This window comes from Lepisma saccharinum, chromosome 9, assembly GCF_977018435.1.
Source record: "Lepisma saccharinum chromosome 9, izLepSacc3.1, whole genome shotgun sequence".
Classification (NCBI taxonomy): domain Eukaryota; kingdom Metazoa; phylum Arthropoda; class Insecta; order Zygentoma; family Lepismatidae; genus Lepisma; species Lepisma saccharinum.
In genome coordinates this window covers 79,713,306-79,737,062 of record NC_139237.1, presented here as the reverse complement: position 1 = coordinate 79,737,062, position 23,757 = coordinate 79,713,306, and the positions used below count along the sequence as shown (strand labels likewise).

At 38.4% G+C, this 23,757-nt stretch overlaps 1 protein-coding gene across 1 annotated transcript in view; it reads right to left on the bottom strand.

The window, feature by feature from the left end:
* Positions 1–23,757, bottom strand: part of kz (putative ATP-dependent RNA helicase kurz) — a 68,564-nt gene that overhangs the window by 29,805 nt on the left and 15,002 nt on the right. Inside the window, exons 6-11 of the mRNA XM_083128507.1 lie at positions 23,304–23,519; positions 20,782–20,917; positions 16,071–16,281; positions 15,748–15,922; positions 12,203–12,435; positions 1,845–2,071 (exon numbers count right to left, since the gene is read on the bottom strand). Of these exons, the coding sequence (XP_082984633.1) occupies positions 1,845–2,071; positions 12,203–12,435; positions 15,748–15,922; positions 16,071–16,281; positions 20,782–20,917; positions 23,304–23,519 (1,198 nt within the window). The remainder of the gene's footprint in view (positions 1–1,844; positions 2,072–12,202; positions 12,436–15,747; positions 15,923–16,070; positions 16,282–20,781; positions 20,918–23,303; positions 23,520–23,757) is intronic.

The window sequence follows — 23,757 nt, the reverse complement described above, 5'->3', positions numbered from 1 at the left end:
AATGTCCATCAACGTCACAAGAAGAAAAATAAAATAAAAAACACTGCATATTATTTTGCATTTATGAAAAATGGTTAAGTAAACCTTTAAGAACCACTCAGAACAACCAGTAATACACAGTATACCAAACTGAAGTATAGTTTGTCCACAATAAATTTAAAATTTCTTGTTTGTCCTTTATTTTCTTTGTTCAAAAACCTACACTTAGTCACGGCTACAAAAATGTTCATCTTTTACAGATATACAGTACATTTCCCTGGCATTTCCATGAGTTTTCCAGAAAAAGTATACTCCTTGACTTTTTCTAGGTTTTCCAGACTGGTAGAGACCCTGTAATACAAAACTGTTTTGCAAAAGTTTTTTTTCTTTGTGATTATTCTCCAGCACAGCTCATATAGACTAAAATCAGGGTGGTACTTGTAGGGGGGATGAGGGGGCATTCCCCCCTCTCTGCTTGATAAATTTTATTTCTGGGGGAAATAATATTTGAAGGGAAAACAAAATTGGCAATTTAGTTATAGCGGGACCAAAAGTTAAAAAACCTTGGATGAAAAGTCTCCGTGCATATTTCCCTTCTTCTGTTCAGCTCGGGCCATAAGAAAGCATGGTCCAGTCTCCTCCTCACGGGAGTGTGGTGCACAGGAGTCGCGGGTCTGCCCAGGTTTCTTTGCTTCTGATTCCAGAATAATTTTCTCTCCACTTCAATTGCACCACTTTTCTGTCAACTACTGGAAGCTCCATTTGGCGCACACGTATGCGGTCTCAAGCACTGTTATATTCCTTTAACTGTCAAACAACTGGTCAGGGTCGAAGAGCACCTCTCCTCTTCCCTTTTACTTGTCCAGGGAATTTGCCTGGAAAGTGCCATCCCATGTGAAAGTTACGGGGAATCTGCAGTGGCAGGGGGGGGGGGGTAGATAGCCCCCAGTTTTCGCCACTTTTGCCTGTGCACTACGTTAAATCTTATCTACTGCCCCCGTTATGGTACTTGGCCCCCTGGTTTTGGCACCAAATCGCCGCCACTGGGAATCCGCCTTCAAAACGAATGAAATCTGATAATGCTGGTGGTAGAACTGAGTTAACCAAAGGATTGGTTTTGACATTTTGAAAGAAGAAGGCAGTAGTAGTGAAGTGGTGCATTTCCTTCTGATTATTAGTTGCCTAAGCTGTGAAAAATTTAACGAACTGAAAATTACACAGCCATGGCTTGCTGTAACTTGTGATGAATTTACACATACATAATCTTTCAACATCACTAAATTAAAACAGTGATATTTCTTAAATACCACACTGACTAAAATCACACAGTGGCAAATATGAGCAGCTGTAAAAGACATATCTATTATGAAACTTTGTAATATGTGACCACATATTGTGTGCCTTGATAAAGAAAACTTGTGGTATTCAAAGCATTGGCAACTATTTAGTGGACACCTCAAAGCTTGAAATACATTTTTAATTCCTCTTTGTGTATCCCTATTGGGGAACAATGGGCAGATCAAAATTTTCGTACCAAAAGTTAGCACATTTCAGAATAAAAAAAAACTGTAAATAAAATGGTAAATAAAATCCGAAATTTGATGGGAATACTATACTTAGCACACACAAAAAAAAATAATTCCATTCTAATAGCATGTTTCTAACCATCACCTACGTGTAATGTCCTGTATCCAGAAAACCTATATTTAAGATTAATGTTTGATAGGGGGCTGTACCAAATTACAGCAGAGTCATGTTGTATGTTCTCAGATTTTACAGTTTTCCTGCATATTATGTTTTTCTCATCCTGGTTCCCTGAAGAATGTAAATTCGAGGCTTCACTGTTGTAATAAACTTTTACTCACCTGTGTTGGATTCCTTTTCTGGTGGATGCAGTGCTCCTAGAAGAATTAACCTTTTCTCCGCACATTTCAGCTGCAGCATGTCAGGTGCAGATGGAAATGGAAAATTTATAACTTTATGTATGTTCATGGTCTTCATTTGAAGTACCAGGTCATCAACTGGCTGCCTCTGAATATCAGGTATGGCGAACTTTTCAAACTGATCGTTGTAGACTGCTGATGAATACAGCCTGCAAAGAATTGATTGATTTATTTTACTTCGCTTTTCTGTTACTTTTGGCTATTCGGTAGAGGATTTTTGGTAAATAAAAAAGCAAAATATTGGTACAAAAACAGTCAATTTCGGGTTCAAAAGCAGTATACAAAATTACATTTTAGTTTTAAAAATGTGAATATAATCCCAAATTTGATTTAAAAACTGCTCTTACTACACAAAATAAACATATCCCTTCTAATAGCACATTTATGTTGTTACCAGAATATTAAGTTTATTTCTGTATAAAGGGGTCCACTTTTGCTTCTCAAATATTTTGAACTCTAAATTTTGTGTTTAAGAGTATATTCTGCATTTTGCAGTTCATTTTGCATTATTTCATGACAAAACAAGGTTGGAAAATGCACCTCACACCTTTCAAGAAACTTGAAATATTAGGATTACAATGTGTTATTTCACATTTCGTGTTTTCGTCAAAAACAATATAACCAACCAAAGGTTGGGTATACATCCCCAATACATACAGGCAGCACTCCACTCCAACCAAAGTACAAGGCCAATTCAATTCAGGTAAAATTAATAGGAATAGACATTCCCAGATATGTTAAGATTAACAGAAATTAGGCCTAATTAGTAAAAGTATGATATAACATTGAAATATTAAGTAATTAATAAGCCCCAGACCAAAATTCATTGGTTATCAAAAAAACAACCTTTTGTTTTTAGGTAGAATTCAGAGAGCACATGTTACTTTTCATGCCATTTTTTTTATTAACACACATATTTTCAGGATAACATTTGTGCAAGCACAAATTAACTGGCTTTCCCTGAAAATAACTCCAAGTCACAATTATATGTGCAAACAAACCACAAAAACATCAAAAAATCGATGTTTTTGGACAAAAGACAATCGGTCTCACAGCACCAGAGACATCTGGTGAGAGTCAGTGGAACTAGCCCTGACTAGACTGCCATCTACTGGGCTTCTCGAGGTACTAGATGAAGGCAAGTAACACAAAGTGCTGTGGACCAATCAGATGGCCTCATGGGCGTGGCTACCAGACAATGAGTCTGAGATAGCTTTTAACATGAGAGGAAGCCATCTTGATTTCACTCTGTGTGGATAGTTGGTACAGTTAACATCGCTCCAAGTTTTGAGCCAGAGTAGGCCAGTGGAGAGAGGACAATGGAGTAGCCATTTGTGTTCCAACATGTGAAGTATCTATTAAGGGGTTGGAAATAGTCCTGTAGTGTATAATATGGACGAATTACAGCACTTGAAGTGCCATAAAGTGCATGGAACCAATATCCATGAAAATTCGGAAATTTTCAAAACCACATGGTGAGGACAATGAGCCTCCAGGAAACCATGATGCTTTGTATCCAAAGACATCCACGATTATTCGGCCCATCCTTTGTGATATAGCTCCCTGATACAGTTCATTTGCAAGCCAATACCCATATGTCTTAAGATACCGCTATATTTTTAGTGCAGACCCACAAAAATCCCCCATTTATAGTTGGAGTGACAAGTGTTGTTACAAGGCCCATGTGTGATGAGGTGGAAGCAGAAGATGTAAGTACAATGCTTTTGTTACCCATTTTGTTGGTTTCATATGTAAGAACAAACCTATAAGTTTGTGCAGTGCTTGTATATAGTTAAATGTGATATTTCCCAGAATATTAAATGTGTCTTTCCAACATCTTGATTTATTAATTCATATTTGGGCGGGTAAGTCCGGGAAGCGTACCTCTCGCTCCGGAATAACTAGGCTGAAAGTCCCTATGATAAACCAGCAATCATTCCTCGGAATGGATGCTGGTCTACTGGGGACATCCTCCATGTTAATGGTCACTGGAGGACAGCGTAGAGCTGCACGGGGATGGGTGCGTCCAGGTTGCACAGCAGAGTAGTTTCGTAGGTTCAATCAAGCCCAGAGTGGGTGAGTAGGTTAGGTTAACCTATCCTATTGTTCGGCAACGTAACCTGGAGGCACGTATCCCTGGACCAGCCGCGTAGACGAAGCCATTCGACTCCCGAATATATCGTCTGTCTTTTGTCTCTCTCGCAAACGCGGATCGCAAGATTATGAGACTCAATACCGGCACTCCCCAAATATGAATACCAGATCAAGGTCGCTGGAACGGCCAGCAGGTCGTGGGTTCCCACCCAACGGTAGTGCAAGTACCAGTAGTAACCCCCAACTCGACCTCATTGTAGCAATGCTCCAGGAGCAAGCGAAAGTCTCTGAAAATGTTAGTCAGAAGCTTGAGGCACAGGGTCAGAAACTTGATGCGAAACTTGAAGCGCAGGGTCAGAAACTTGATGCGAAACTTGAAGCGCAGGGTCAGAAAATTGATGCTCAGGGTAGGGAATTTGCCAAGGCATCGGCGGAAGTAAATAGGAAACTTGAAGCCGTAAGGACGGAATTCCAGGCCAGACTGGACTCCATCCACAATGCCACCACGAAGACCTCAGAATTGTTAACAAAGCAAGTAGCGTCCAACACCAATAGAATTAACCAAATAGAGATCCAATGTAATGACTTATAGTCAAGGTTAGAAAGGGATTTTACGCAAGTGTCAGGCCAGATTTCGCAACTGAGGGAACTCGTTGGCGAAGTGCAAGGCGGTGACAATCAGACCACCACAGCTCAGATTCTAGGGAGGTTAGATGCCCTAGAAAACATATGCAGAGAGCTCACTTGCAGTGACCACATGGTCACGATCGAGAACAGGGTTCTCGAGCAAGTGAGGAAGGAAATGCCGAACTGCCAGGCGGAAGGCCGCAGCTCGCATGTATGCATTTCCGAGGGCCAAGTCACTGAGCAGCGCACCTCCTCACAACAAAGGGTTGGTGAGGAGCAGCTGCCAGCAGAACAAGGGTCTGACAATGCAAGCCTGATGAGGATTCTTGCTTGCCTGGAAGGGATGGAGAGACGAATTACTCAGTCCGCCCTTCCGCTGATGTCAGCTACCAAGCCCGTCTCACCTGCACGGAATGTGTCTGTCCACCAGGCCTTGTACCGAGCCAAACGACGACCTAAGGGTTACGAAAGCTCTGACCAGAGTAGTGGCTATGTGTCTCCCCCTAACAAGTACCACCCACTTGGTAACTCCCCGGAATCCAATTCCGAAAGCTCGGACGCCGAAGTCCGCAGCCAGAGGAAGAGGAAGAACCGGAGGAGGAACAAGAGCAAACCTAGGGTTAGGTTTGCTGATCTCAAACAGCTCCCAACCTTTAACGGGCAGGGGAACAGGCTGGCCTCCGATTTTGTGCAGGAGTTTGAGAGAGATCTCACTCTCCTGGAGGTAGATTTGGCGGATGCCCTCCAAATAATCTCGTTCTGTCTACGGGACGAGGCAGGGCAGTGGTACGAGAGGAACGAACGAAAGTTCAAGTCCTACTCAGATTTTAAAAGGCAGTTCCTCTCATATTTCCAAGGGGATGGGTGGAGAGCTTCTTCCCTTGCGAAGGCTCTCAACGAAAGGTACAACCCATCCCAGCATAGATCAGTGCACAAATATTTCTGGCGCCAAGTCAAAATGATTAGGCTTGCGTTGCCAGAAATCGCCGACAACCAGGTTTTCACCCACGTTGTGCAACAGCTGCCGCGCAGCTTGAAGGACCAGTTAATCCTGGCTCCCTTCGTCTCTCTTCAGGAGGTGGCCAACTCCATACTTCGGTATGAGAGTGTGCAAGTGCCACAATATCCTGAGAGGGAAGTTGCAAGGCCAGCACGACCCAATTACGGGAAAACTACGACTCGCATTAACCGGACCTATGTGAGTCGTGGTCAGGGTGAAGCGAGCGGTTCGTCCAAAAAGGACGACGTTCACATGTGCAAATCTGCGAGGGGCTCCCGGCCTAAGGAGTACCCAAACAGAACCAAGGTAGACCGGAGAAAGGGTGGAACATCCCAGCGTAAGAGTTCCGCCAGCTCACACGGGTCTTCCAAGCATCTCGCTGAGGTGCATCCAAATGTGCACAACCAGGGAAACTAGGTAGGCAACGTCCTGACGTGGGGAAGGGCGATGCCAAACCTAAACCTGTCCCACAATGTTCAGATTCATGCAAGCACACTCCACTGATAAATCAATATCAGGCAGTGGGTGACTCAATCTTGTCACGTCTTGCGCAAAGAAAATTCGGGTATCCTGTCCAAAGAGACAGAGATGGTAATTACCACATCGGACTTTGCATATCTGGACAAACCTCAGCGCAGTTGCTCAGTGCTTTGAGAAGGGAAAAGTGTGTTCATAAAAATGTGTTATTAATGGTATCCACAAATGATATGCTCCGAGGGAAGGACACCAACCAGGTGTTCCGGAACCTCCAGGATATCATTTACACCCTAAAGAGGAAAGGTGCTCAGAAGGTCATTGTTCTGACTCCTCCACCAGTTCCCAGGTTAGCCAATGAGAACCGACACAGGTTCTGGGCCATGTATGACTCACTAATTGCAAAAATATTATCCCTTGATGATAATAGCAATGTAAGGGTTCTGGATTCCTCATCGAGGAAGGGCACAAGGGCCGAGAAATGAACATGTCGCTGTTCGAAGAAACCATGGGTTACGGTCAAAACATGAGACCTGACCTGGTTCACTTCAGCCCACGAGGTATGGATACCATACTCAACGCACTCAATGAGGTAAAATGGTTCACCAAACCAGGTCACACACCCAAGGGTAGACAAATGGAATCTCAACAGAGCGAGATGAATGCCATTCTGCCCTATGAGCAACCCTCGGGAAACTAGCCTGTGCTATTCTCGCTGGGGGTGATGGTGGCCAGGGTGTAACAATTCCTACACGGTTAGTAAGCATGGAATTCAATAGTGAGGAAACTCATTGATATATGTTTTGTACATTTTTCACTTCCCCAAAGAATCATAGTAGACAATGGTCCCCAGTTAGGGCCAAACAATTCACTCAGGAACTCCGTTATGGAACACTTCCATATTCCTACAGGTGAACAAACCGAATGGGATCAGCAATTGTTCATGGCTGTATCCCGGACGGCCGAAAGGCGAAACAAAGCCAACAATAAGGTAAATAAATCACAGCAAAACAGGACTGTGATCAAAGTGTATGATTTAGTTTTTCTTAAATCCCATCTCCAAAGCAAAGCTCTAGAGGGACAGACCCACAAATTGTTCCACACCTTCTTCGGTCCATTAGTTTGTAGTGATCAGGTGACGGATAACATATTTAATCTTGTTCATTGTGTTAGCGGTAAGAGCCTACCCAACCAACATGTCAATAACATGAAGTTGTGGAGGTGTAGCTATAAGGTGTATAGTCATTACATTGAGAAGCTCAGACTACTACATCCGGTGTTAGCATCGAGAGTACCTCAAAGAAGTTAATTCAAGCCAAGGGGCCTCTGAATTCAACGAGGACTCAACCTCAATCCCAACGGGGTGCAGCCGTTTCCCTACGACTTGCTTCGTCTGTTGGTAAGACGAGTAACTGCGCACAAATGGCTCCACCCTCGTACCCTTGTGATACTTCCCCATGGAAACTGTAGATGTCTGCTCGTCAGCTCTACGTTTCTTCCTAAACCCGATATCAGTAGGACGTAGGAGAGAAGTACGCGACGGTACGGCTCCTGCGCTATAGTATTAGTCGCATAAGAGGTATTGGTATCCCTCTAGCGCATCCAGGGTAAGACGCACGGATAGGAGTGTACAACAGGTACAAGATGAGGAGAAAAAGCTACACATTTTTTGAACACTAGTATTAATATGTGTTAAAGGTCAGAGGTTTTGTGGATGAGGTTCTGTCTGGTCTGTGACATTCACCCATTTGTACATAGGGTAGAAAATTTTTGTCAAGATCATGTAAGGGATTATTTTATCATTGTATGCAAAAGTCAATTTCATTGTTGTATACAAAAGCCTATTTCATTGTTGTGTACAAAAGTATTACTTCAGTATTATATGCCAAGGCAATTTCATTGTGGTATAGAGGGTAATTTCATTATTGTCTACCAAGACCATTTCTTTGTTGGACACAAAAGTGAGTCCAACCGTCATATAGAGATTTATTTCCCTATGAGTACAAATCTATGCTAGATCACTCACCACCAATCAAGCAAAATATTGTTTAGCAATCATTGGGTATGTGCACTACCGATGGGTTAGGTTCGACCAAACCAGGGTTAGCGGTAATAGAAATATGCAAGCGCCCCCAAACATATAGGGTTGTTTATGAGGAACAACCCAAAACCAACAAGGGTAAGGTCAAAGCCTGCGTGTGAAGTGGGGCCAGTGAGTACATCACTCCAACTCCCCCTCAGTGTCACCACAAAACCCCGGAGCAAACATACAAAAGTGCATGGTGTCATAGGCAGCAGCAGACCCCCAAACATATTATACCAGGAACTAGAGACAATTTATTCAGCGTTCCAGTAATATGGGGAAGCAGGGAGTGTGTCAGGGGTTCGTAATCGAACATTGACATCCAGAAACGAACCACCATGACAATCCGACAGACTTCACACAAGGAGTACATTCTACCGATTGTACACAATCTCAATGGGGAGCCAGGTCGAAGCATTGTTCCACCAAGCTAGCAACAAAAACATTTGCTGGCAACGGATGCTGCGCAAAGCCAGGCGACAGCGTGCTCCACCTAAGGAGATATTGAAGAACAATGGTGAGGTGATCAAATGTGGACAACATACCAAGGTGTATGGTGAACATTTTTTGAAGGTACTGCACCCTCAAGTGAATGAGGGGCAGAGACAAGTAGATACACATCTAAAAATTACTATGCAGCTCAGGTCGAGTACACAAACTGTATTCAGTGCGACAAAAAGCAGACATTATAACATGAACATTTATTGAAAACGTTTAAGTGTGTGTTATTAACCATGTATATACCGTCTAGGAAATCGTTCGATATATCGAACAGAACAATATCTCAAACATATATCCAAGTGACGGGCAAGAATAATTGCAAATTTATTTTTCTTTCATGTATATGTTCTTTTCGGACCAGCGTGGTCATAACGATTCAGTGTGTATATAAATATTTTTGTGTATGTATTTGGGTATAGTGTAGTAAAGGGTAAAGAAAAATGATCCGCTTCACGTATCCTTTTTCTTTTCCCGAGGGCCCGGGATATGTATAACCAACCAAAGGTTGGGTATACATCCCCAATACATACAGGCAGCACTCCACTCCAACCAAAGTACAAGGCCAATTCAATTCAGGTAAAATTAATAGGAATAGACATTCCCAGATATGTTAAGATTAACAGAAATTAGGCCTAATTAGTAAAAGTATGATATAACATTGAAATATTAAGTAATTAATAAGCCCCAGACCAAAATTCATTGGTTATCAAAAAAACAACCTTTTGTTTTTAGGTAGAATTCAGAGAGCACATGTTACTTTTCATGCCATTTTTTTTATTAACACACATATTTTCAGGATAACATTTGTGCAAGCACAAATTAACTGGCTTTCCCTGAAAATAACTCCAAGTCACAATTATATGTGCAAACAAACCACAAAAACATCAAAAAATCGATGTTTTTGGACAAAAGACAATCGGTCTCACAGCACCAGAGACATCTGGTGAGAGTCAGTGGAACTAGCCCTGACTAGACTGCCATCTACTGGGCTTCTCGAGGTACTAGATGAAGGCAAGTAACACAAAGTGCTGTGGACCAATCAGATGGCCTCATGGGCGTGGCTACCAGACAATGAGTCTGAGATAGCTTTTAACATGAGAGGAAGCCATCTTGATTTCACTCTGTGTGGATAGTTGGTACAGTTAACATCGCTCCAAGTTTTGAGCCAGAGTAGGCCAGTGGAGAGAGGACAATGGAGTAGCCATTTGTGTTCCAACATGTGAAGTATCTATTAAGGGGTTGGAAATAGTCCTGTAGTGTATAATATGGACGAATTACAGCACTTGAAGTGCCATAAAGTGCATGGAACCAATATCCATGAAAATTCGGAAATTTTCAAAACCACATGGTGAGGACAATGAGCCTCCAGGAAACCATGATGCTTTGTATCCAAAGACATCCACGATTATTCGGCCCATCCTTTGTGATATAGCTCCCTGATACAGTTCATTTGCAAGCCAATACCCATATGTCTTAAGATACCGCTATATTTTTAGTGCAGACCCACAAAAATCCCCCATTTATAGTTGGAGTGACAAGTGTTGTTACAAGGCCCATGTGTGATGAGGTGGAAGCAGAAGATGTAAGTACAATGCTTTTGTTACCCATTTTGTTGGTTTCATATGTAAGAACAAACCTATAAGTTTGTGCAGTGCTTGTATATAGTTAAATGTGATATTTCCCAGAATATTAAATGTGTCTTTCCAACATCTTGATTTATTAATTCATATTTGGGCGGGTAAGTCCGGGAAGCGTACCTCTCGCTCCGGAATAACTAGGCTGAAAGTCCCTATGATAAACCAGCAATCATTCCTCGGAATGGATGCTGGTCTACTGGGGACATCCTCCATGTTAATGGTCACTGGAGGACAGCGTAGAGCTGCACGGGGATGGGTGCGTCCAGGTTGCACAGCAGAGTAGTTTCGTAGGTTCAATCAAGCCCAGAGTGGGTGAGTAGGTTAGGTTAACCTATCCTATTGTTCGGCAACGTAACCTGGAGGCACGTATCCCTGGACCAGCCGCGTAGACGAAGCCATTCGACTCCCGAATATATCGTCTGTCTTTTGTCTCTCTCGCAAACGCGGATCGCAACAAAATATGCATGCCTCTACCAATCGGGAAGATGAAGATGAATGGTAATGAGAAGAATGATGGCAGAATCACAAGGAAACAAGGATGACACAACACGAGTCGCACAAAGGATTATACTGGCTGCGAGTCTAGACACTAGAGCCTCATTACTCTGCAAAATGCAGTTCAGGGTGTTCTACTTGGAAGAGAGGTTGACATTTAGGTCCTTTGGAAGGGTTATCCCTTACACCCCAGCCTGGAAAGTAATTTTTTTACTTCAGTACAACTGGGTCAAATGAAACACTAATTCTTACAAGGTCCTTCTGAGAAGAAGTGAGAATTCATTTTTATCAATGAAACCATGCCATGTATTCTGGTATCTCGATTACAATCTGCCCCATTAAGAGTGAAAGCAATGCTTCCAGTATTCGTTTCACTCATTTGAACACTTTTAGAATTAATTTTCTGTGAGGTTGTTCAAAGACTATGTTGAGACATGTTGGATGTTTGGAATTGTTCTGTAATGATGGCCCTTCAACATAAGTAAAAGTTGTGGGGAGCTAGATCTGGACTGTATGCAGCTTGTGGGAGCAGTGTGCAGGCCAGACTGCCCAGGGCATAGGGATTCTTTGTACACAACCCTGTGACAAACAGAAATCACAATGAGCATGGATTTCACATGGGATTTTAGGGAGTAATGCTGTTTAATATTGTCCTGCAATCTTAGCAATAACACCACCACTAGTCCAAATCAACTGTCCTGCCTCTTGTGTATACTCAAAATTTTCAAGTTGTGAACTTCCTTTACCACTAGACAGTGTTGCAACATCCAGTGATATTTTGTCAATCACATCACTTCTGAGACAGACCTTGTATATGCACGTAATTTTTAATGTAACCTTTTTATTGGAAATAAGTTCTAAAACTTTAATGTTCGCATTCATGAGAAATTGCAGTGTGTTGAGAAACTAGAGGGTGTCTACAAATCTCATGCCATAGGCCAAATGGTAAAATTGACAGATTTCTTCTTTTGTTGCATTATGCCAGGGCTGAGCAAAACTGGCTGGAACACTGGACTGATCACAGAGAAGCCATTTGCTTCTCAGATTTGAATCTGTCAGACTTTACATTATGGGGGTATGTGGAATTGTGAGTGTACAGTATGAAGATTCATGATCTGGTCCACCTTAGCACTAGCGTCAAGAGCAAATACCATCTCATAGCCCCTGATTAAGTTCCCTGTGTGTTCAAAAATGTGCAAATCTCCCTGTAGACTTGTATGGAACTTGACAGAGGACACAATGAACACTGTGATTCAGCTTATGATGGGGAACTTTTTGAATACCTTGTACTTGTTTCAAGCAATTTTCTTGAGCAAGCTTACATTTTTAAATCTTGGAAATTAAATTCTTACTGAATGTGCTGGCTTACCGGTAACAATGCCCAGGACCCATTCTTCCAGCACGCCCAGCCCTCTGGTTTGCAGATGCCTTTGAGGTCCAGGCAACATGGAATGCCGAGACACCAGTGACCTTGTCATAGAACTTAGCCTTCACTTTGCCAGAGTCAATAACATACTTGACATGTGGAATTGTCAATGACGTTTCAGCTACATTAGTTGCAACAACACACAGTCTGCAGCCTTCTGGAGGTGGCAAGAACACCTGTAAGAAAATACAACATATATTCATGGTGGACACAGTAAAACATGGTTTTAATATTGTTTTAACGGTTGAAAGTTTATCCCATCCCATAATATATGCATACATGCAGCCATATGACTTCTAGTAACAAACTTTAGATATGTTCGCTACTCTCAGTCAAATGTATTTAACACTAAAGTTTATTGATAGGAGACATATTAACACATGTTTGAGAAAGTATCATGTGGCTTTCAGTTATTGAAATAAAATATTACAATTTTACTTAGGGCCGGTTTTCAATGTCCAGATTCTTTCTGTTAACTATCTGCCAGTTGGAGATAATCTCCACTCTTAACCAACACCGGGTTTTTCAATGTGACAGTAACTGGCAGTTAGCAAATTGTAACTTTGTACTCCAAAATGGAATGTTGGTAATGCTGAAGCACGGAAAAATGGGGAATCGTTCTGCATGCCATCTATTAGTATAGTTTCAAACCACGTCAATTGGCACACAGCCTGGCATTTAATATAGAACTAAAAGCACAACCCACTCGAAAGTATGTAATTGCATAGGAACAATGGCTGCGTATACATTCTGTATTCTTACGAAATAAATCAACAAAAGCAAGCACTACAGATTTGGCTTTCTTCTAATAAAGGTCAATTCAATTCCATGTTGGGGAAATGCTGTTATGAGGTGCAAGCGCAGATATTTTCTTGTAGAAGAACTTGTGAAGAACTCTAAAAGTCAAAACATTAATAATACCTGTTTGTTGACATAAACACTATTAATATGTAGATATTGTACATTTGACTGCATGCTTTGTACCTCTCTATGCATGTTTGTTGAGCGAAAAAAGAACATGTTGGTGAGCACGCTTTGTAGGTCAAGTTCTAAAAATATGAAGGTACGAGTAAAAATAATTTCAAAATTTACTGTAATATTTCTCAGAGAAGATCATTCAACAATAAAGCATGACTTGAATAATTAACAAAAAAAAAAAAAAGATCCGTGACTAGGATTACAAAACACAACAAGCTCCGAAAGGTGGTGCCGCTAACCACTGCACCAAATTACCATTTGGAGATTGTCCACCTGGTAGACCGGATATCCTGGTCACCTCTAACACAACCTCGCCAAGTGAATTATAGCAACTACGCTGCTTAATTTCCATATTTGAATGGGTGTTTGAAAGCTCTGCCAAACAAAACAAGTCTTCTTCTAAAACAAGTCTTCCTCTGTAACAATTGAACAGTTTTATGAATCATATCTTGTGTAATCTGACAGTGAAGTTGCGAGTGTGGAACTTCAATAGCTGCATGAGGCGGCCATGTTGCTTCATAACTTCCAGTTAGGCTGGTAACTGCAAGAAGTAGCAGTAAAGATAACCACCACCAGAGTTCCAGTTACGAGCTAATTGTAGTGAAAATCCAAAATTTTCACAAACTTCCAGTTACGTGTTAACATGAACCTTAACTGTACATTGAAAAACTCTCCCTTATTTTTTTTATTATTGCTATTATTAATCTGCCTACAGTTAACCCTTTTGACATGTATGCATAGCTAACGTACCATTTTGGACCCTTTTCTGAAACTTAATTACGCTGTTACAATGTACTGTACAGACCTCAAATTATGTATAGAAGTACAAAATACTACAGTTTACAAAAAAACTTGCAAAGACTGTGTATTATTTTCAGGCGTCAGCATTGAAACCCAAAAATATATTCAAAAATCTATTTTTTTTCTATTGTTGGTGTTTGTTTATTTTTTTCATTACTCTGTTACTATGTACCGTAAAGACTTAAAATTTTGTATACAAATACAAAACACTACTGTCTAAAATTTAACTTGTAAATCGGAATGTAATTGTCTTCAATTGACAGTGTTGCCATCCCCCAAAATTAAAAAAAATTCGTTTTCTTCATTCTCTTTATTATTCTGTTACTATATACTGTAGAAAATGTAAATTTTGTGTACAAATACAAACTACTACTACATTACAGTCTAACTTACAAAAACTACATATAAGTTTCTTCAAACAAGTGTCAGTGTTGCTATGACAAAGTATTCAAAAATCTCTAAAAAAAATTTCTGATCATTATCTTTATTTTTCTAAATATTGCGTGAATGATATCACTTTGTACATTCTCTTCTTCAGTTCAGACCCAGTATCATTCACAACCTCCTCCAGACAACATTGAAAATAATCCTTGGAGAGTATCTGTCGAGAACAACCTGGAGAAACTTTGTCAGCCATTGAGCCAAATGAGAAAATCTACAGCAGACGCACCAAATGGACTAGCAGAGAAAGAACACTGAAACAGAACTTGTGCTGCCCTCAGGCAGGCAAGTTACGAACTGAAATATCAAATGCTTGCAACAAAACATTCGACGAATGACATACAAACACGTACACGTTTCCATAAGCACTCAAAAACAAAGAATGTATATCAATGATATCTGTGATTAGTGCATCATAGAGAAAAACATAGATATACGTTCTCTGTGACGAAAGGGTTAAGTGGTATATATTAAGAACTGGGAATATAAATATCAGCTTCACATACATTAATTTCATCAAAATTGTGTTTATATTTAATCCTTTTCTGTTCGACTTTTACTTTTGAAATGTAGGAATTTATCTATTAGAATAGGTTATCATGGATTAACTAACCTACCCTAACCTAACCTAGAGCTAACATAACTCCGGATTCAATTGGGAATCCATTTTCAAATTTTGTACAGTTATTGAGTAATAGTTAGAGGCACATATTTTTGGTAAATAAAAAAGCAAAATTTCAGTACAAAAACCAAACCAATTTCAGGTTCAAAAGTGGTAAATAAAATTAAATTTCGGTGTTATAGCGGTGAAAAATCAGATCAAAAGCGGTATACAAAATGACATTTTGGTTTTAAAATTGTGACTATAATCCTAAATTTGATTTAAAAGCTGCACTTATTACACAAAATAAACATCTCTCTTCTAATAGCACATTTATGTAGTAACCAGAGTATTAAGTTTATTCCTGTATAAATTTAAAGCAGAATTAATCAATTTTCCATGAATTGCATAACTCACACGATAGTTCAAACTTCAGAAAGTGTCGCATCCATAATCAAACACTAAATTTCGTGTTTAAGAGTCTATTTCGCATTTTGAAGTTCATTCCGCATCATTTTTGTGACAAAACAGGGTAGGAAAATGCACCTAACACCTTTCAGAAATATGAACAATTAACATTACAATGTGTTATTTCAAATTTTGTGTTTTCTTCTAAAACGAAATATGCATGCCTCCAGGAATGACCCAAATACATAAATTTCCATACCTTAGTCTGATTCTGACTCGACAGTAGTGAATATAAAGGTAGAACCCACATTGGTTCACTCAAAGCTGATCCCTTAAAGATAAAGCCTTCGTCCTCATCTTCTTCCTCTTCAATATCATTTACGTCTTCATCAATCATCTCATAGTCTGCATCATCCATTGGCAAAACAGAGTAACTTGAGGGTAAAATAGATGAAGAGAACATTTAGAATATAAGTAAAACAAGAGAAAAAAGAGCAAACTAAAATAATCACTAACAAGAAATACAAAAATTACGACACAACACTACACACATTTTCATTCATAATGGTTAGTTCTACTTACTTGTCCAAATTTATTTCAGGCAACGTTGTATGCTTTTTATGTGAAATTTTGTTACGTTTTATTGATTTTGTCAATTCAGAATCAATTTCCTCTTCATCCTGCTGAACTTCATCTGTTTTTGTCTCATCCTTTGGTTTTCGAGTTTTACTTTTTCCCTTCAGTGGAAATGTTCTCCTCAATTTCTTCACTAACATGTTCACTTCCCTTTGGCCTGGAAAATATAGATAACTGTTATAACTAACTACTTTCCAATTTGAGTACTAAATTATATTATTTTTTTAAGTTCACTACGGCCGCGACGATACCAATACCAATGATTCAGTATCAGTTATAACTCCATTAAGCCTTGTTTCCATGATTATGAAAAACTAAATATGCTGACCAAGGCAGTAATTTATTTTATTATAAAACATAAACTAACGTAACGTTTCAACCTTCTAGCAAGGTCTTCTTCAGACTCTGTATCAAGTACAAAAGTAACCAGATACAACAAGAAGGGTAATATATATACACAAACATTACTCCCTCCAGACTATTTAGAAAGTTGTTAGGAACTTTCTAGCAGATGACTTTCACTTTCCAACTTTACTTTCACCTAAAAGGCTAAACACAATTACTTCCATATAGAATGTGGTTGGACTTTTTAATCTCACGCTCTTTTCCCTTCATTTTTCTTCCTTCTCCTCTCCTCTTTTTCTCTTGTCCTTTCCACTCTTTCCAACATCTTCTTCCATTCTTTGTTTAACTTCAGTCCCCCATTCCAGTTCATTGTGTCTTCTTCGCCTTTCTTCTCTATTTCCTTGGCTTCCTTCCATTTTCTCACTAGCATTCTCTTCTCCCTTCCTATCTGCTTAGCCTCAACCCACTCTATGTCATGTCCTGTTTCTCTCGTGTGTTTAAATATTGCATTTCTCTCTCTCTTAAGTCGTACATCATCCCTATGTTGTTTCAACCTGTCTTTGAGCCTTTTTTTCGTTTCTCCTATGTACACACTCTGACATTCTTTACATTTTACTTCGTAGATAATCCCTTCTTCTTCCTCTTCTCTGTTTTCCTTTTTCTTGTTAGCATTCCTCGCTATTCCTAAGATGCTTCTCCCTCCCTTCCTGTAAGTTTTAATTCCTGCTTTTCTAAGCACTTTGCATATCTTTTCTGTGGTCTTCCCCATACTCCTTATTCCAAACCTTCTCTCCTCTTTTTCTTTCTCTTCCAATTCTCCCCTGCCCGTTTTCTTACTTCTTCTGTTTATGTCCAGTCTATCCTGCTTCTCATTTGGAATAACGGTTACAGTATAATGGGAGATAAAATAATGTTAATGAGTGAAGGACTAAATATAGGTTCCAGTCTAAGCCCAGCATTGGCTGAATTGGTTATGAATGAATGGGAAAAGAAAGTGATAGAAAAGGGAGGTGACAAAATGGTTCTGTTTTGCAGATATGTGGACGACTGTTTTGGCATTTGGAAGGGAACGAAGAGGCAGCTTGACATTTTTGCCAAAGAAATTCAAGATGAAGAAAGAGGGATATTATTGGAACTTGAAATAGAAGAAGAAGACAAGTTAAGCTATCTAGATATATTGATGAAAAGGGAAAGAGGACAAGAAATTGAAACCGCTTGGCATCAGAAGAAGTGTGCAGCAGGGGTATTCTGCCACAAAAGAAGTGATGTAAGTGAGGTGACAAAAATAAATTTTATAAAGAATATGGAGGACAGAATCAAGAAAATATGCATGAAAGAATGTGAAAAAGAAGGCAAAATAAATAGCCTATGGAAACAGCTGGAAAAGAATGGCTATGAGAAGCAGGATAGACTGGACATAAACAGAAGAAGTAAGAAAACGGGCAGGGGAGAATTGGAAGAGAAAGAAAAAGAGGAGAGAAGGTTTGGAATAAGGAGTATGGGGAAGACCACAGAAAAGATATGCAAAGTGCTTAGAAAAGCAGGAATTAAAACTTACAGGAAGGGAGGGAGAAGCATCTTAGGAATAGCGAGGAATGCTAACAAGAAAAAGGAAAACAGAGAAGAGGAAGAAGAAGGGATTATCTACGAAGTAAAATGTAAAGAATGTCAGAGTGTGTACATAGGAGAAACGAAAAAAAGGCTCAAAGACAGGTTGAAACAACATAGGGATGATGTACGACTTAAGAGAGAGAGAAATGCAATATTTAAACACACGAGAGAAACAGGACATGACATAGAGTGGGTTGAGGCTAAGCAGATAGGAAGGGAGAAGAGAATGCTAGTGAGAAAATGGAAGGAAGCCAAGGAAATAGAGAAGAAAGGCGAAGAAGACACAATGAACTGGAATGGGGGACTGAAGTTAAACAAAGAATGGAAGAAGATGTTGGAAAGAGTGGAAAGGACAAGAGAAAAAGAGGAGAGGAGAAGGAAGAAAAATGAAGGGAAAAGAGCGTGAGATTAAAAAGTCCAACCACATTCTATATGGAAGTAATTGTGTTTAGCCTTTTAGGTGAAAGTAAAGTTGGAAAGTGAAAGTCATCTGCTAGAAAGTTCCTAACAACTTTCTAAATAGTCTGGAGGGAGTAATGTTTGTGTATATATATTACCCTTCTTGTTGTATCTGGTTACTTTTGTACTTGATACAGAGTCTGAAGAAGACCTTGCTAGAAGGTTGAAACGTTACGTTAGTTTATGTTTTATAATAAAATAAATTACTGCCTTGGTCAGCATATTTAGTTTTTCAGTATCAGCTGATATCTGGAATTGGTATCAGGAAGTATCGTTTGGATTATATTTATCGATACTTGCCTATACAGAGCTGTATTCTTCTGAAATTTGGGTCTTTTGCAGGAAATGAAAAAAAATTCACAACATTTTTGCAGTCTGCTTATTCTTGAAATTATGCAAAATTTGAACTGTTCATTTAATTTGCTCCAATATTGCACAAAAACAAACATATTTTGAGATTGCATAAAAGGTATTTTGATATCCTGATGTAATTCTTGAATATTTTGAAGCAAAACTTCTGGTAAATTGATGCCTATAATTGGTTTGGAATACTCATCCATTAATATTAATTAATAAATTGAACACCTTTTAATTGGTGAAGAATCAGTACAGGTGGGAATCGGTGAGAGTATTGGTTCAAAGTGGTATCGGCTCAGCTCTAAAGTTCACATTATGCACATGAAGGCTAATCGAGACTGGACCTACAGTTTAAAGTGTGATCTGAACTACTATATGCCTCCACCAGGTCTGAACCTGGGACCTCTTGATTACAAGGCAACGATGTTACCACTACATCATTCAGGAGATCCTTTTGTGTACATAATAAGAACTGAATAATCTATGATCATCCCCTGATATTATGAGAACAACAAAATCCAGTGACTTAGCTGGGCAGGCTATGTAACACATATGTGAAATAGAAAAGTCCAAAGGATCCCTGTTTGGAAAGCTGATGTAAGAGACCTGTAGTCAAGCCAAAGATAACATATGACAGTAAAAAATTTCTTACGTCACCTGCTGGCAACATTTGTTAAAAATAACACAAAACACACGAACAGGCAATGAAAAATACTTTAAGTTTGTCCAAGCTTTCGATTCCATCTCGGAATCATCATCAGGGCTGGTCAAGAGAGAACAAAGGTGATGTGGTTGAAGTGTTTTTATCATGCTGTACGTGTGTTTTGTGTTGTTTTAAACAAATAAAATACATTAAGATGGACCTGAAAGAAATTAGTAAAGATGGTCAACAGTGCATTTATCTTGGCTTGGATAGGCACAGATGGTAGGCATACGTTATAATTCAATGAATGTCTGATACAGTGTTTTTTTTTTAGCATGCAGTGTTAATTGGACATTATCCATTGTCTATGCTTTTAACACCAAGCATGTGATTTTTCTACATATCTGACGCACTAACGACCCACTCCATGACAACCCCTCTGACAGAGTAGTTGGTTAAAAATCACATATCTGTCTAAGTTCGACAAACATTGTGTTTGTACTGTTTATGAACAAAATAATGTTACTTTCCTCAGCACACTTCATCAAACATTTGGCTTTACTGTGCAGTCATCATCATGGATTCCCCCCAAAATGCACTAACGAAAACAAATAATCATAAATTGCAGTCATGAAAACAAAAAAATACTGACTTGTGATCCTGCTTACTTAGTATGAGAGAAGAGATCTGAAATATTTAGGAACACAAGAAAACTAATAACATTTCATGCTGCCAAAAAAATATGATCTAGTCAAGTAATTCACTCACTTGAAATAATTTACCAACGTCCAGACAAAATACAACTAAATAACAATGACAAATTGTGTTATGATATATTTATTGGTCACTGCTAAGAGGGGAGGAGAGCCAGAGGGAAGAGCTGAAAGAAGATAAAAAGGAAGAAAACACAATAAAAGTGAAAATAAAGGATGCGAAAAGATTTCAAAAGAAATAACCAACATGAACAATAGCAATTTTACATAAAGTATATACAGTGGAATATCAATTTTGTATTTAACAGGCGACACAAAAATTTTTATGACAATTTACTCCAGTGGCACCCTGAAGGATCAAAAAATATTTTTATTTTATAGAATGATTGTATACTGAAGGAAAATGTAAAATATGGGGATGTCAAATTGGGGTTCTACTGAACGTTATGCACACAAGTTATTCATTACGTAATAAACACCATGCTGACTAATAAATGCATGAAGCGAAGGATCTCTAATACAAGCTCACCTGTTAAAAAAATTAGAATGCCACCTTCAGGTAACTGCGTGTGAATTTTACATGCCTTGTTATAGGCTTCTCGAACATAGTTTGGCAATGTCCTTTTATTGAAATGAATTGTTACTGGAAATTGCCTAGACTCAACCTAGAAAAAAAAAAGTATCTTCATTTATCTGTGGATAAACTGCACAAGTCTTAAATACATAAATAGTACGGATGGGACAGATTAATCGGTACGGTATCGGCCAATATAGTCATATCGGTGTGTCGTTTTATCGATAAAATTACAGGTCCGATACATCTATAAATATCTTATAATTAGAGGCATGCAAATTTCGTTTTTGACGAAAACACGAAATATGAAATTACATGCTGTAATGTTCATTTTTCATGTTTCTTAGAGGTCTGAGGTGCATTTTTCTACCCTGTTTTGTCACGAAATAATGCAAAATACGAAATTGACTCTTAAACACGAAATTTACCGTTTATATACAGACGCAACACTTTCTCAAGTCTGAAGTATCCTGTGAGTTATGCAATTCACGGAAAATTGATTAATTCTGCTGTAAATATTTGAGAAGTAAAAATGGATCCCTTTATTCAGGAATAAGCTTAATACCCTGGTAACTGCATAAATGTGCTATTAGAAGGGATAAGTTTATTTTGTGTAGTAAGTGCAGTATTTAAATCAAATTTAGGATTATATTCACAAATTTAAAACCAAAATGTAATTTTATGTAGCACTTTTGATGTGATTATTCACCGCTGTAACACCGAAATTTTATTATTTTATTTACCGCTTTTGAACCAGAAATTGACTCTGTTTTTGTACCGAAATTTTGCTTTTTTTTTTACCAAAAATATGTGCCTCTACTTATAATTTAGTGCAAAATTCTGCCATTTTGTTATATTTTTTTATGGATAATATCTATGCCCTACTTTTTAAAAAAGTAAATGGCTAAATATACATAATCTTTTGCATTGCATTCACCTGGAAACACAGTTTATTAAGGAGGTCAATGAATCGTTCAGGTTCTTATTGTATTATTAGGGATTTTATATCAGATCGGTAGAATATTGGTCATCGGTATCAGTACATTTTATATCGGTATCAGCCAAAAATTTCATATCCACCCATCCCTAATAAATAGTATTGACGTTAATAGTTCTGTGCAAAATGTATTACAGTATTCAAACTTCTTCAAAATGCAGTATCTGTGGTATAAATATTCACAAACTTGTAACAAGAATTACAAGGTTTATACCAAAGGGGGATAGAAGAACTAAGGCAACAAAATTGAGCAACTTTAAACATAGAAATGTTAAGGCTAAGTTGGACCTTTGACCAAAACCAGGCCAGCTGCTTTCGAATTTTCCTCCCCTTTCGAAAAACTGCTAAGATATTCCAAAATCTGAGAAAGTTCATATGCTTAGAATTTCTTCTAGAGCATTCACATGAACCTTCATATACTTTGCTTTTGCTGTTGCCTAGATATTTTCAATAGTTTCATCGCCACGTAAAGTTTATTGAACTATTGATAGAGGCACATATTTTTGGTAAATAAAAAAGCAAAATTTCTGTACAAAAACGGAGTGAATTTCGGGTTCAAAAGCGGTAAATAAAATCAAATATCGGTGTTATAGCAGTGAAAAATTGGATGAAAAGTGGTATATAAAAAGTCATTTTGGTTTAAAATTGTGAATATAATCCTAAATTTGATTTAAAAACTACACTTATTCCACAGAATTAACATTTCACTTCTAATAGCACATTTATGTAGTTATCAGAGTATTAAGTTTATTTCTGTGTAAAGGAGTCCACTTTTGCTTCTCCAATATTAACAGCAGAATTAACGAATTTTCCGGGAATTGCATAACTCTCAGGATAATTCCGACATCAGAGGGTGTCGCGTCGGTGAATAAACCTTGAATTTCGTGTTTAAGAGTTAATTTAGCTTTTTGCAGTTCATTTCGCATTATTTCGTGACAAAACATGGTCACAAAATGCATCTCACACCTTTCAAAAACATGAAAAATTAACACTACAATGTGTTTTTTCAAATTTCGTTTTTTTGTCAAAAACAAAATATGCATGCCCCTAACTATTGATAATGTTTAGATAACAGCAAAAGCAAACAACCCGAAAATTTATGTGAATGCTCTAAAAGAAATTCTAAGCATATCCTAGTGGATATTCAAAGAGAGAGGAAAATTTGAAAACAGCTGCCCTGGTGTCGGCCAAAGGTCAAGCCAAGCCTTAAGAACACTTAACCAAGGTGACCTAAACTACACAAAAAGCAATGTGCAATTAGAAATTAAGCACAAAGCGAGAGTAGATGAATAACATATTTTTGTTTATATAAAATTACCAATGAACTGTAGCAAAAAATATTTAATTGAAATAAGAAAAATGTTCACAAACAATCTAATTCATATAAAATTCAGAATGAGAAAGGAAAAGCTACAAGTTTCAGTAAATCCATCCATGCATACGTTCATATTCACACAAAAACAAAACTTAAAAACGTTACCTGCAGTAAAGGTGGCAGCTGCTTAAAAAGGCGAGTATTCTCTGTGAAATCTTCCACCCTTAGAGTGGCTGACATGATAATCAATTTCAATGGATTTCCTCTCTTATGCCTCAGAGGCACAATTCGAGACAAAAGACCTATGAGAATGTCCGTGAAAATACTCCTTTCGTGAGCCTCGTCAATTATTATCACAGAATATTTAGACAGCAAAAAATCCTGTTCAGAAGAAAAATACTATATTCAATATGTAAAATTTATACTTTTATTAGAAATAACCTTAATAAACATTTTTACAATGACTTTATATCTTGCGGAACATTATTTCAAAATATTAATAATTTAATCACTTATGTTCAAAGCTGACGTTTTTTTCCCTAGGCTTCCATTTAGATCTGGCAGCCATTTTCATTAGTCCCATTTGGTGATTCTAGTACTTTTAGACAATTATGAAAAT